The sequence below is a fragment of the Dipodomys ordii genome, unplaced genomic scaffold (assembly GCF_000151885.1).
Source record: "Dipodomys ordii isolate 6190 unplaced genomic scaffold, Dord_2.0 Scaffold114, whole genome shotgun sequence".
NCBI lineage: Eukaryota > Metazoa > Chordata > Mammalia > Rodentia > Heteromyidae > Dipodomys > Dipodomys ordii.
This window is the reverse complement of record NW_012267330.1, coordinates 1,951,499-1,965,805: the sequence shown is the minus strand read 5'-3', so window position 1 is coordinate 1,965,805 and position 14,307 is coordinate 1,951,499. Positions and strand designations below refer to the sequence as shown.

General features: G+C 44.2%; 1 protein-coding gene across 1 annotated transcript in view; it reads left to right on the top strand.

The window, feature by feature from the left end:
• Positions 1-7,726: 7,726 nt before the first annotated feature.
• The window catches only part of Uggt1 (UDP-glucose glycoprotein glucosyltransferase 1), a 145,200-nt gene continuing 138,619 nt past the window's right edge, over positions 7,727-14,307 (top strand). The window contains 2 exon segments of the mRNA XM_013028810.1: positions 7,727-7,872; positions 13,381-13,516. Of these exon segments, the coding sequence (XP_012884264.1) occupies positions 7,824-7,872; positions 13,381-13,516 (185 nt within the window). The 5' untranslated portion in view covers positions 7,727-7,823.

The following is a 14,307-nucleotide window of genomic DNA, read 5'->3' as shown; positions in this document are numbered from 1 at the left end:
TGCCTGTAATTTTAGCTACTCAGGAGGCTGAGATCTGAGGATCACAGTTAAAAGCCATGAAAGACTACGTGAGACATTTATCTCCAATTAACCAATAGGAAACTGGAAGTGGAGCTGTGGCTTAAAGTGATAGAGCACTAGCCTTGAGTGAAAAAGCACACAGATAGTGCCAAGGCCTTGAGTTCAAGCCCCATGACAGACAAAATAAATAAAATAAAATAAGACAAAAAGAAAAGAAAAAAGAAAAAAAGCTCATCCCCAGGCACATGAAGATTCATCAAGCATGCTCTGCTTGTTCCCTGTTAACATATATATCTGTTATCTATTTCAAAAATCTGCCTATGTTAAGCCAGGTGCTGGTGACTTACACTTGTATTCCTAGTTACTCAGGAAGCTGAGATCTGAGGATTGTTGTTTCAAGCCAGCCCAGGCAGAAAAGTTCCAGATTCTTTTTGTTTGTTTGTTTTTGTGCCGGTCCTGGGGCTTCAACTTAGGCCCTAGGCACTATTCCTGAGCTCTTTTTTGCTTAATACTAGCATTCTGCCACTTGAGCCACAGCTCCACTTTTGACTTTTTAGTGGTTAATTGGAGATAAGCATCTCACAGACTTTCCTACCTGGACTGGCTTTGAACTGTGATCCTCAGATATCAACCTCCTCAGTGTGAGCTACCAGTGGCCAGCTCTGTGAGACTCCTATCTGCAAGTAACCAGCAAAAAGCTAGAAGTAGAGCTGTGGCTCAAATGGTAGAGTTCCATCCTTGAGCAAAATAATTAAGGGATGGTGCCCAGGCCCTGAGTCCAAACTTTAGTACACACACACACACACACACACACACACACACACACGGAAAAGAAACAAGTATCTTTGCTGCAGACAGTATGACTGAGAACCAACTGATGATTCTCCATTTGGTAAGTCAGGACTCAGTATACCTGGTAGTAAGAGACAGGAACTTGAGTGCTGGCTACTTCTTGAGGTGCAGCTTTAGGTTCTGGAGTGGAAGAGCCTGCCTGCAGTGAAAAAGAATTGGCAGGAAGACCTTCCCTGGACCTCTGGCCCAAGCAACTGCTAGGTTCAGTTCTATGTGAACACATGTTTATTCTATCACAAGGACCACATGTCACTGACCCCTGAGAGAGCTCAGTTGCCCAGGGAGAAACTGCAGCCAAGTCCTATCCTGCCTTACTGATTTATACTCTGCTACCTCCAAGTTTTCCTTTCCATAGCCAACAAATGACAAGTGTGGCCTGGGTTTGTCTTTTTTTTTTTTTCTGGTCGTGGGGCCTGAACACTGGGCCTGGCACTGTCCCTCAGCTCTTTAGCTCAAGGCAAGTGCTTTACCACTTGAGCTACAGCGCCACTTCCAGCTTTTTCTGCTTATGTGGTGCTGAGGAATCGAACCCAGGGCCTCATGCATACAAGGCACGCACTCTACCACTGAGCCACCTTCCCAGCCCCTGGGTTTGTCTTTTTTATCTTTGGTATTCTGTGTTTATGCCAAAACACACGTCTTGGGTGCCATTGTGTGTTCCCAGATTTATATAGAGACATTAAAACACCATCTGGAAAAGCAAATGACTTTTGGAAGCCTATAGAGAATGTGCCAGATGGAGGTTTATAAGGCTCTTGTTCCTGAAAGACCTGCATCTAAAAATCCTCAAGTATGATAAAGAAAAAAAAATCCATCCAGTAATCCTAGTCTTCATTATCAGTAAAATGTACATACATCAGCTTACATAGAATAATAAAGTTTTTGTGGTGGTTGTTAGCTATTTTTGTAGATATGGGGAGAGAAACTAGGGCCTCCTGCATACTAGGTTATGACAGTGTGACACACTGAAGAACAGCTCCGAAGTACCAAGTCTCAATGTTTGGGGGATGATCACTGGGATATGTGTTTACTTGCTATGGAGTGTGTGTGTGTGTGTGTGTGTGTGTGTGTGTGTGTGTGTGTGTGTGTACTTGGGCTTGAACTTAGGGTCTGGGCATTGTCCCTGAGCTTTTCTTGTTCAAGCCTAGTGCTCTATCTACCACTTGAACCCCAGCTCCATGTCTGGCTTTTTGGAGGTTAATGAGATAAAAGTCCCACAGACTTTCCTGCCTGGGCTGGCTTCAAACCGAGAATTCTAGATCTCAGCCTCCTGAGTAACTAGGATTTACAGGTGTGAGCCACTAGTGGTTGACTGTCATGCTTCTGTCCACATAAAGGAAGTCTGGAGAAGATAGAGGGACTGGGGCAGCAATGGCTCCCAGGAACTCTGAGAGTCTTTTTTTTTTGTCGGTCCTGGGGCTTGAACTCTGGGCTTAGGCACTATCTCTCAGCTCTTCAGCTCAAGGCAAGCACTCTACCACTTGAGCCACAATGCCACTTCTGGTTTTCTAGTGGTTTATTGGAGATAAGAGTCTCACGGACTTTCCTGCCTGGGCTGGCTTTGAATTGTGATCCTCAGATCTCAGCCTCCGGAGTAGATAGGATTACAGCCGCGAGCCACCAGCACTCAGCTACTCTAAGAATCTTATCAGTTTGGGCTGAGTTCTTCAGAGACTTAAGCTGGTCCCAAGGAGAGTTCATTATGCGCCTTCAAGTTCACTTACACAAGTGTATGCTAACAAGCTAGTAAATACAGAGACTGATCCCTGCATCCTTAGGAATGGTACCACTGCCCCCCTCTCCTGGTGCCATGATCTTAAAGATCAAGCTTTTTAAAAAGATTGATGGGTAATGGCTAGTCAGGTTGTGGACTCAGGGTTTCCTATATAGGGGAGGAGGCTGATACCTGTTAAATTTCCTGCCCCACATTGCTGGCTTCAGACTACTGCAGCCTGTGTCTTACAGGTGGGCCAGTGTGTCCCTTTGAATTACTAGAATGAACTATCTGATGGGGGCTACTATGGAAATAAAGGGAGGTGTGTTTTGGTTCCAGATGGTCAAGTCCAAGATTGGAAGGCACATTTTTTTTTTGGGGGGGGGGGTCCGGTCGTGGGGCCTGAACTCTGGGCCTGGGCACTGTCCCTCAGCTCTTCAACTCAAGGCTAGCGCTCTACCACTTGTGCCACAATGCCACTTCCGGCTTTTTTCTTTTTGCTTATGTGGTACTGAGGAATCGAACCCAGGGCCTCATGCATACAAGGCAAGCTCTCTACCACTGAGCCACCTTCCCAGCCCTGGAAGGCACATTTATTTGAGCATGGTTGGAGTGTTGCTTGAGAGTTGAGAGAGAAAAAGAGAGAGAGACAGACAGATAGACAGAGACACAGAGACAGAGACAGAGAGACAGAGAGATGACCCAGGCCCTACAGCTCTCTTCAGGAACACATCTTCAATGACCTAAGGAGGACCACAAGGTCCTCCTTCCTACTTCTATTTTTGTGTGGTATTGATGTTTGAACTCAAGACTTGTGCTTGCTAGACATACAGATGTCCTGCTATTTGAGCCACTTAATTTTTAAAATGTTTTTTTATTGTAAAAATAGTGTACAGAGGGGTTACAGTTACATGAATAAGGTAATGAGTGCATTTCCTATCGAGCATTGTTATCTCCTCTTTTGTTTTTCCCCTACCATCCCTTTCCTCTCTCCCCCCCCCCACCAAGTTGTAAAGTTCATTTTCTACATCTTATTGTTACAATGGGTCATCCTGTATTCTTGTTTCAGTATTTCGTTATTTCCTTCCCCTCCCCAAATTAGAAAAATGTATATACAAGATGCAGGGCACCAACAACACAATCTGTTATTTGCTCTAGTTTTTTCCTGATAGGATCTCTTGTTTTGGTCAAAGTTAGCCTTGGACTATTGTCCTCCTACCAATGCCGCCTGCAGTATTGAAATTACAGATGAACACCACCATATCTGGCTTGTTTATTGGGGTTAGGTCTTGCTAACTTTATGCTGAGCCTTAAACCTTGCTCCTTCAGATCTCTGCCTCCTGAGTAGCTGAGATTACAGATACGCATCATGGTGCCTAGACTACAACCCTACCTCTTGAAGTCCACAGCACCTCCAAAGATTGTCCCCTGGGGGATAAAGCTTATAGATGGACCTCTAGGGACAGTGTCCATATTCAAACCATAGCAGGTAGCTTGTGATTTTTTCTTTCCCTTTAGCTTTTTTTTTTTTTTTTTTTTTGGGGTCCGGTCTGGGGCCTGAACTCTGGGCCTGGGCGCTGTCCCTCAGCTCTTCAGCTCAAGGCTAGCACTCTGCCACTTGAGCCACAGTGCCACTTCCGGCTTTTTTCTTTTTGCTTATGTGGTGCTGAGGAATCAAACCCAGGGCCTCAGGCATGCAAGGGAAGCGCTCTACCACTGAGCCACCTTCCCAGGCCCTACCTTTAGCTTTTATTTTATTTTATTATTATTATTTTTTGGGTCCGGTCGAGGGGCCTGAACTCTGGGCCTGGGCGCTGTCCCTCAGCTCTTCAGCTCAAGGCTAGCACTCTGCCACTTGAGCCACAGTGCCACTTCCGGCTTTTTTCTTTTTGCTTATCTGGTGCTGAGGAATCGAACCCAGGGCATCGAGCATGCAAGGCAAGCGCTCTACCACTGAGCCACCTTCCCAGCCCCTACCTTTAGCTTTTATCTGCAAATTTTGGGCCTCCTCTCTCCTTTCTTTCCACTTTATTTGGCTGTTTTTGAAACATGTTTTTTGGGGTTGTTTATAGTGCTGAGGGACCCAGGCCCTCATCAATCCACTCTACTTTTGAGCAACATATACCCCAACTCTAGAAATGTTGTGAAAGCAAGTTCATTTTGTATTTTTAGACAGGTGATATTCCAATATTTTAAAATTCAATGGCTATACAAGGAAGGCTGGGCACCAAAGCCTCAAACCTGTAAGTCTAGCTACTGGGGAGGCTGAGATCTGAGGATTGAAGTATGAAGCTAGCGTGGGCAGCAGCATCTGTGAGACTCTTACCTTCAGTTAACCAGCAAAAAGCCCAAAGTGGAGCTGTGGCTCAAGTTGTATAGCGCTAGCCTTGACCAAAAAAGCAAGAGGACAGTGCCCAGGCTCTGAGCCCTGAGTTTAAGCCCCAGAATTGGAATGTGTGTGTGGGTGCACACACACACTCACATACACACACACACACTCCTGTGTATCATCTTAAGTCATAAGCCAACACACATTCAAAGGGTGAACATACAGATTCCACCTCTTGGTGGCAAGATCTGCAGACACACATTGGCAAGAGGGAGTCCTGATTCATGATGCCAGGGGCCACATGAGATGGATGCAATCAGCCTCTCTATTGCTCATTCCTAGCTCTAGAAAAGCATATAGTGTGCCTGACAATGGACATGAATGAGTTTTGGAGTAGGTGACTAAGAATTTCTGGGAGGTCTTCTTACCACCTGAAAAAATGCTTAGAAGGTATCTGCTCTTCTAAGGATACTCACTTTTGTTCTACAGCTTATTTTCCTCCAATTTCTCCCCCCACCCCAATCTAATTATTAGAAGAAAGTGGGACCCCAAATCTTGGCTCCAGTGATTTCCTCTTTTTACATTCCAACAGGACAACCTCTGTGGTTCATGGCTGAACAGATTTTTCCTGGGATGGGCAGTCTATGGAAAGCAATCATTTAGTGATCACATTGTCTTTTGTGTACATGGTCAATTTAACAACTTAAAGTGAAAATAGTAGCCTTCAAATAAATCACCCTTTTTGCATGTGCTGTGTATCACTATAAACATCTGTTGATTGTATTTATTTTCCAATTGAAAACAAGTCTTAATATCCAACTTTGTTCTCTGTAACTCATTTCTTGACCGAGTGCATACCCTTATAAATCCTTACAAGTGACATATAATACATTCGGTTTATTCAAAAGTGTATGTAGGAGTCCTCTCAGCAGTGAATTCAATTTGACTTACTTGTTATAGTTGGATTTCTGTTGCTATAACAAACTACCTGAGGCTGGATGATATAAGTGATAAAGATATCTTCTATCTATCTAATTCAGCTTACAGTTTTGGAGTCTAGAAGTCTAAGATTGTGTGATCCCATCTGTTTGGACACTGATGGGGGCCTCATGGCACATGCATCACAATGGAAGGCACACTTATATAAGAAATCATGTGGTGAGACAAGAAGCCAAAAAGATTTAGGAGCCAGCTTTGCTCTCTTTATTATTCGCTGTTGGTAGAATAAACTTTCTCTGTGAGACCAGCAATAATCCTTGCCAATTGGCTGGTACTCTCATGACCTAATTGTTTTCCACTGGGCCCAACCTCTTCAAGGATCATACCTCATCATCACCAAACTAGGGACCAAGCTTCCAGAACATGGAACTTTGTGGGACACAGTCAAATGATAGTCACACCATAGCATTTGCTCTGCAGGTTCTGCATACTCCATCTAAGTTCCACATTTATATAATTTAGTATTCCCAGCTATGAGCTGCCTTTAGAACCAGGTTTCTGATCTTAACATAGGCTTGGGTGTTCTCTCCCTTCTTTTCTTCTTGTTATTAGCAATCCAAATGTTTAATTCCTTCCTTTTTTTTTCTCCATTAGGTTACATTATTATACAGAGTGGGATTTCATTTCTAAATATCCACACATATTTGCAATGTATTCTAATCCATTTCACCCTTCCCATCACTCAGTCCTCTTTTCCCCCCTTCCTAAAACAATTTCAACAGGTTTCACAATGGCAAATAGTTTCACAATGGCAAATAGTCCACTTCCACCATATTCAACCATCTTCATCCTTCTTGCAATTCCTTCTTTTTAAGCCAATTTTACATGTATTATTATTATTGTTGTGGTTGTTGTCGGTTGTAGGGCTTGAACTCTGGGCCTGGGCGCTGTCCCTGAGCCTCTTGGTGCTCAAGGCTAGTGCTCTACCACTTGAGCCACAGTACTACTTCTGGCTTCATTGGAACTATGAGTGTCACGGTGACTTTTCTGCCTGGGCTGGCTTCGAACTATGATCCTCAGAGCTCAGCCTCCTGAGCAGTTAGGATTACATGTGTGAGCAACTGGCGCCCGGTTCCAGGGTCAATATTCTAAATCAAATTTCTGTGACTTAGATCTCAAAAAGAAAAGTACAAGTGAATCCCTGTGGATTGGTAGGATTTAAAATGTCCCTACCATTCAGAAACATTAAGAGAATTGTGCAAAAGTTCTGTAGCAGAACTTTTTTGAGGGGAGGTGGGGGGAGGTCGTGAGGCTTGAACTCTGGGCCTGGGGGCCATCCCTGAACTATTCTGCTCAAGGCAAGCGCTCTACCACTGAGCCACGTGGCCACTTCCGGTTTTATGTTGGTTTATTGGAAGATAAGAGTCTCAAGGACTTTCCTGCCCGAGCTGGTTTTGAGCGGTGATCCTCAGATCTCAGCCTTCGGAGTTGTTAGGATTACAGGCGTGAGCCACTGGCGCCTGGCCGTAGCAGAGATTTTATGACAAGAGAATAAGTCGACTGTAGAGCCAAATTCAAATACCGAAGGCTGACGTCCGCTCGCGGTTCGGCCAATCGGCGAAGCCGCGGCCTGCAGGGGCTGTCCCAAGAGCGGGGCCAGCGCGTGAGGGTGGGCCCAATGCGAGGGGCGGGGCTTCCTCCCAGAGAACATGGTGGCCACGGGGACCGGCGCTCTAGGATGCCTCCGCCTCAACTCGGTGGCCGGAAATCCTCCGGCCCTCGCCTTCAGGAAGCGGAAGTCAAAGGCGACTAGCCGCGGGCTGTAGCTCTGAGACCGGCTGGGCCAGCGGCGCCGGCGGGAGAGGCGCGTGTCGGCCTCTCACTGGCGCAGCCTCCTCCGTTGTCGCCGCGTCCCGCCCCTCCCAGGCGTCGTCGCAGGCACTGTCGTGGACGAAACGCGGCCCGGGCATGGGGGACGCGAGCGCCGCGCGTGTCGCGGCTGCGCGGCGGGTGACAGGTACTTGGGGCTGGCGTGGGAAGGCCTCGTGGACGGAGCGGAGGTCGGAGGCGCGGGGTGCCCGGAGGCGCGGGGTGCCCGTGCCACCTGGGGCTTCCGTCTCTGTCCGGACTGAGTTTTCCCCTGCAGTGTCACAACCTTTCCCGCCGTTGCAACTGACTCAACTTGTCCCCAGTGGCCTTGCGGAAGACGCCGTCGGGGCCCCGGGCGGCCCCGGGCTCTCTTCACGGTGTCCGGGGCCGCGCCCTCGCCTGCAATGAGATCCAGCCTGGCCCGGCTGAGGTTTGGGCCCAGCGCGGTGTGGGGCGCCGGCGGAGGATGTCCCGGCCAGTTCACCGGATGAGTTCCGCCGGTCCCGGTGGTTGGCAGCTTTGGTTTACTGACAGTTTGTGGGCCGCTATTGGACGGTCAGTTTCCTTCTTAGTGTGAATCCTGCCGACGAACAAGGCTCGCTTACATCGCCAGTGTGTTACGGTCGGGTTTCCTCCTTTGGCAAAATCTTCAACTTGTTTTGCGTTTGTTTTCTCACTTGAAAAGGAGCACATTTTGTCCAGCTTAAGACTTGGGTCTTCCACCTGGCTGTGTTTTAGAACCGTTTATCGGTGTAGTTGCCAGCCAGTTTTAGTATAAAGTGCCTTCTTTTCTAGAAATAACTTCTTCACTGGCTAGCATTTGAAGACATTTTAAATAGCATGCGACTGTTGGAAGTCTCAAATAATACAGCCTTTCTACTTGACTTGCTTTTAATAAACTTGGCTGAAACTTTTTTTTTTTAAATGCTAGTTCTGGAGCTTGAACTCAGGGTTAAGTTGCGGTCCCTGAGCTTTTTTGCTCTAGGCTGGTTCATCACCTTTTGCCAGTCCTCTGCTTGAACTCCTATCTCTAATTCGGAAGTGAAGCTGTGACTCAGTTCAAGCCCCCGGACTGGCACCAAACAACCCCGCTCCCAACAATAAACATATACCATATATACTTAATTTTTTCCTGTATCCTTTTTTTTTTCTCTTTTCTTTTTGAGACAATGTCTCCTTATATAGCTCAGGATGGCCTGGAATTTGCTATGTAGTTCAGTCCCTAATGCTGGGATTACAGGCATGTACCACCACATCCTTTTTTAGTTTATTTTTCTGTAGATAAATGAACCGGAGTATATTTTAATAGAAATGTACTAGATTCTTAAAGATTAAGTTGGTCCTAGAGATTGTTAGAGTGTGTTCTGTTTATCCATCAACCACCACCAGTGTATTGCCATATTGAGTATTCTGACATTTGTTGTCATTCAGATGATTCAACTTTATCAGTAACATTTAAGAATCACTAGGATCAGAATTGGATCTCATAAAATGAAGGCATCCTTAAAAGACCACTTCAATGAGGTTCTTATCTCTTTTTCTCTGGACATTTTCTTTTTTCCTTGGTCGTGGGACTTGAACTCTGGGCTTGGGCACTATCCCTCAGCTCTTCAGCTCAAGGCTAGCACTCTACCACTTGATCCACAGTGTCATTTCCGGTTTTCTGGTGGTTTATTGGAGATAAGAGTCTCATAGACGTTCCTGCCCCAGCTGACTTTGAACCATGATCCTCAGATCTCAACCTTCTGAGTAGCTAGGATCATAGGTGTGAGCCACCAGTGCCCAGCTTCTGGATATCTTTTCCTCTGCTATTACCTGTGGAGTCAAGTATATGTGATTAGACTGGCAAACCTCTTGTTGAATACACAGCTTTCATCTTGTTCTTTCATCTTATTCTCATCTCTAAAGGTAACTCTCTTCAAGAACATGTACTTTCAAACAATGCAAAGGATGGTTGGGTTAGTCATATGTACACAGGATTTTCATTTTTACTCTGTTTATAGTCCAAGACTGTGTATGTACACACATATGTGTAGCAGTATGTCAGTACTGGGTACTGGGCTTGAACTCAGGTCCTCATTTGATCTGCTTTCTCATTCATGGCTGGTGCTCTACCACTTTTTTTTCTGGCTAAGAATCAGTTTTGTCTTCTGGAAGGCTTTGAACCTTGAACCTCAGATCTCAGCCTTATTTTCATAATTCTCAGCTGGAATTATAAATGAGAGCCACTGTTTAGCTCAGTCCTAATGTCAACCATTATTGACACATTCCTTTTTATGTTGTTACTTTCATTGATGGATGAAGCCTGGATTTATTTTTATTGTGAATGCTTCCTGCATTCCAGATATGCTTGACATGGTGATGATGATGGACAAAACTCGTTGCTCTTGAGGAGTTTGTATACAGTTCCTGAAGCCACCCTAAGTAGAGATCTGTCATGCTGATTGGGAAATTGGCTTTTGTCCCAGCTTCAGGCCTGCTCTTCTGTTTTTTGGTTGAAACTATTCCTCTATGTCATTTGTGAGAACTTGGCCTATAGGAAAGCTGTGGACTTGCTTTAGTTCTTACAGTAAAGCACGCTGCACAATCTGCACCTGTACAATTAGATTGTTACCTCTTCTAAAACCATATAGCTTTGGGATATAGCATGATACTGAAAACTTCCAAAACAGGCTGATAGAGGGTCCAACATTGCCATTATTAGTTGCCCAGTGTACCTATGGATGAAAGAGTAAAAGCCCTCTGAGCTTTCATTGGCTTATCTTTAAAGTGGTGATGGCAATACTTCATTTGTACAACATATTCATAGAATACCTACTGTGTACCAGGCACCATGCTGTTCTGTGGTTAACAAAGTAGACAGGGTTGTAGTCTTCATTTCTTTTTTTTTTTGGGTCTGGTCGTGGGGCCTGAACTCAGGGCCTGGGCGCTGTCCCTCAGCTCTTCAGCTCAAGGCTAGCACTCTACCACTTGAGCCACAGTGCCACTCCGGCTTTTTTTCTTTTTGCTTATGTGGTACTGAGGAATCAAACCCAGGGCCTCATGCATGCAAGGCAAGTACTCTACCACTGAGCCACCTTCCCAGCCCCACGGTTGTAGTCTTCAAAGAGCTTCAGTCTCTTGGTTATTGTGTGTGAAGATTAGGTCCCGTAGTATACATAGAGCACCTAACGTGCTTTCTGTCACTGCTTGCTGTTTGCCTGGTGTTACTGTCTAGCTACTTCAGTTACATAAAGATTATAGTCAGAGATTGTGGAAGGAGGCCTTTTCTTTTCTCCTAACCACAGAGGACATGCATATTTTCCAAGGCATGTTTTTGGTGATGTGCCAGTCTATACTTTGGAAGGTATTTTTTCTTAGGATAAAATGTCTTACTACAATGGTTCTGGTACAGTTCTTGGCACTTTACAAAGTTATTTTCATATTACCATTTAATTCTCACAGTGATCCTATGTAGAAGATGCTGTCATTCCTTTTTTATAGCCTGGGAGATACAGAGCCAGGGAAGATAGCTATTTACTTATGGTTGAGCTCCTAGTAAGGCAGATATCATTAGTATCAAAGTTTGAGCCCAGCCTAGAGAAAAAAATTACCAAGTCCTATCTCAACAAATAAGCTGAATGTGGTAATACAAAGCTGTATTCCTAGGAAAGTAGAAGAATCATGGTCTGAGGTCAGCTCTAGGCAAAAATTGGAGACCTTGTTTGAATAATATCTAAAGCAAGAGTGCTAGGGGCAAAAAACAAAACAAGTAGCAAATTCAGGAATTTTTGGTCACAGCTTGCCTGACCCTCATAACAGATTTTCTCTTTTTATGAACCGTGTTTTATCATATAGAGCAGGCTTCCAAGGCCACAACGCACAGGCATAGTTCCTAAATTCTGATCCATATGCTATATCCACCTTCCTTCAGCCAGGAATCAGTGCTCCTACATTGCGCTATCAGAGTTCTCGTGTGGTATAAAGCTGTTTTTAGTAGGTTTTAATTTTTTGCATGTGTCCTTTTTGTTTCTGTAGAACCTATAATAATAGTCCATTGTTTAGAACTTTTTTTTAGAACTTCAGATAGGATATTCAGATTATTTTTGTTTGTTTCTACAGGAGCTGGCAGTGTCTTTGTTTTCAAATTCTTTTAAAAGTCACTTTTCTATTTGCTGTAATTTATGTTGCCTTTGCCTGTTACTCTTCAAAGACTGTGTATTGCAAGAAGCAGCAGGTTGCACAAATGATAATACTTTCAATAAAAAAGAAGCTACTAATTCCCCCAAAGAAGCTATTGCTGACCTTTCCCCTCATTAGATTACATAAGCACCACGGAGCCACAGGGGTGAGACTGTATGGTCACAGGAATGGCTTGTGCTTTCCACTTTTAGCCTCTTGGTCCTTCTCTGTCTGATGGGACCTGGATGCTCATTTTTTGAGCAATTTCACATTGTTGCCCACTGACTTTGAATTCTAAGGTTGAAGCAATCTGAACCTGTCTCAGCTTCCTGTGTAGCTGGGACTATAGACTTGCACCACCAGGCCTGACTTTTTTCCTATTGTTTTGTACTAGGAGTTGAACTTAGGCCCTCACATCTACTAGGCAAGCACTCAACCTGTGGATGTTGAGCTTTTACACCTCAGGGGGAATATCTAGCAAGGTTCTGTTATGCAGGTCTCTGTCATGAAAAATCAGACAGAGGAATCTGTAGGTGCCTCTTTCTGGAAATGGCCTGGACAGGTTTAGAGAGGCTGCCAAGGGGAGCCAGAGACTGCCTGCTGTGGCCATGCGGCATACTGGCCATGCGGCTTCCACATCTTGTAGGTGAGGTAGTAGGCCTGGGAAGCATTGAATTCTTATATTTGCTCATTTCAGAATGAGTAGCATTTTGAGTCCCATTATAATTGTTTTCTGTAACATGGTACCATTAACTTGGTGGCCTAAAACAACAGAAATGTATTGTCTCACAGTTTTGAAGGCTTCAAGTCCTATGTGGTTTGGCGGTACTGCTTTCCTCTAAAACTGTGTGGGGTGGTTTTTTCCTTGCCTTCCAGCCTATGGTAGCCCTAGGAATCCCCAGGCTTGCAGTGTCTGTCTCTATCTTCATCTGGTATTTTCCCTGTGTCTGTTCACACAATTTCCTTCTGTGTGTCTGTCTCCAAGTCCAACTTTCCTCTTTTTGTAACACCAGCTATATTGGACTAGACACCATCTTAACTTGATCATCATTGTAAATACTGTACTCCAAATAAATAAGTGCATCCTAAACATTTTTTTGGAGGATAAAATTCATCCTGTGACACCCATTATTTTAGTTTCATCTGTCTCAGTTTTTTTCTTGTGTTTTATAAAGTATGGTTGATGGAACCTACTATGTAACTAACTTGCTTTAAAATACAGAGTACTCAAAAGTGCTTTGAAACCTCATTAGGGAAGAATGTAATAAACTACTCACCCTTAGTTTTGTATCAGAGTTTGTCAGGTGTTTAGCAGGTATCTGTTGGAGGCTAAGTAATAAGTGCTCTTTTTCTTCAGAAACATTTTCTATTTCTGTAACTTTAATGTTACTTTGTGTCTCAAAGTATTAAAGTTGTTTCCTATCTGTAAGAACTAAGAACTTAAAATAGGGAGAAAAGAGAACTAAGAATTTAACATTATCTTTTTCCTTTTTAGGGCTTTGCTATAAAATGGGAATCCTGATTGCCCTCACTGGGTTGTGGCTGCTCTCCTCAGTAAAAGCAGATTCAAAAGCCATTACAACCTCTCTCACAACGAAGTGGTTCTCTTCACCACTCTTGTTAGAAGCCAGGTAAGGAGACATTTTTCTCTTTCACGTTTTTTAAATGCAGGTGTTGGTTCTGTTACTAAATGAATGTTTATGAGCTTTTTAGGCAGGGTGATTATGTTTTCAGATGCATTTATTTAGATTTCCTCACACACACAGGATCTATCTTTCAGTTGCACAGGCTCAGTGACATTTAGGAGCTTCATTAGACATTTTTTTTTGTGTCGGTCATGGGGCTTGAACTCTGGGCCTGGGTGCTGTCCCTCAGCTCTTCAGCTCAAGGCGAGCGCTCTACCACTTGTGCCACTTCCGGTTTTCTAGTGGTTTATTGGAGATAGGAGTCTCACGGTCTTTCCTGCCCGGGCTGGCTTTGAACCGCGATTCTCATATCTCAGCCTCCTGAGTAGCTAGGATTATAGGCGTGAGCCACCGGTGCCCGGCTCATTAGACATTTTCTATCTATCTATCTCTCACATTCTTCCCACAGTAACTGTATCTTAGAGGTCTTTCCATATCAGTTTGTACACATTTCAAATATTTTCTCTACCACATAGTATCCCATCATACAAATATAATATTTTTAAATTTGCATATGTTAACTTTACTAAAATGAATTTCCTTATGATGTTTTCATTTTGATCATATTTACCTCTCCATCAGGATGCTTCTTTTAGCCAGTCTTGTAGCTTGAACTCAGGGCCTGGATACTGTCTCTGAGCTTTTTTGCTCAAGGCTAGCACTTGAGCCACTCCAGTAAGACTTTTTCTGGTGGTTAATTAATTGAAGATAATAGACTCATGGACTGTTTTGCTTGG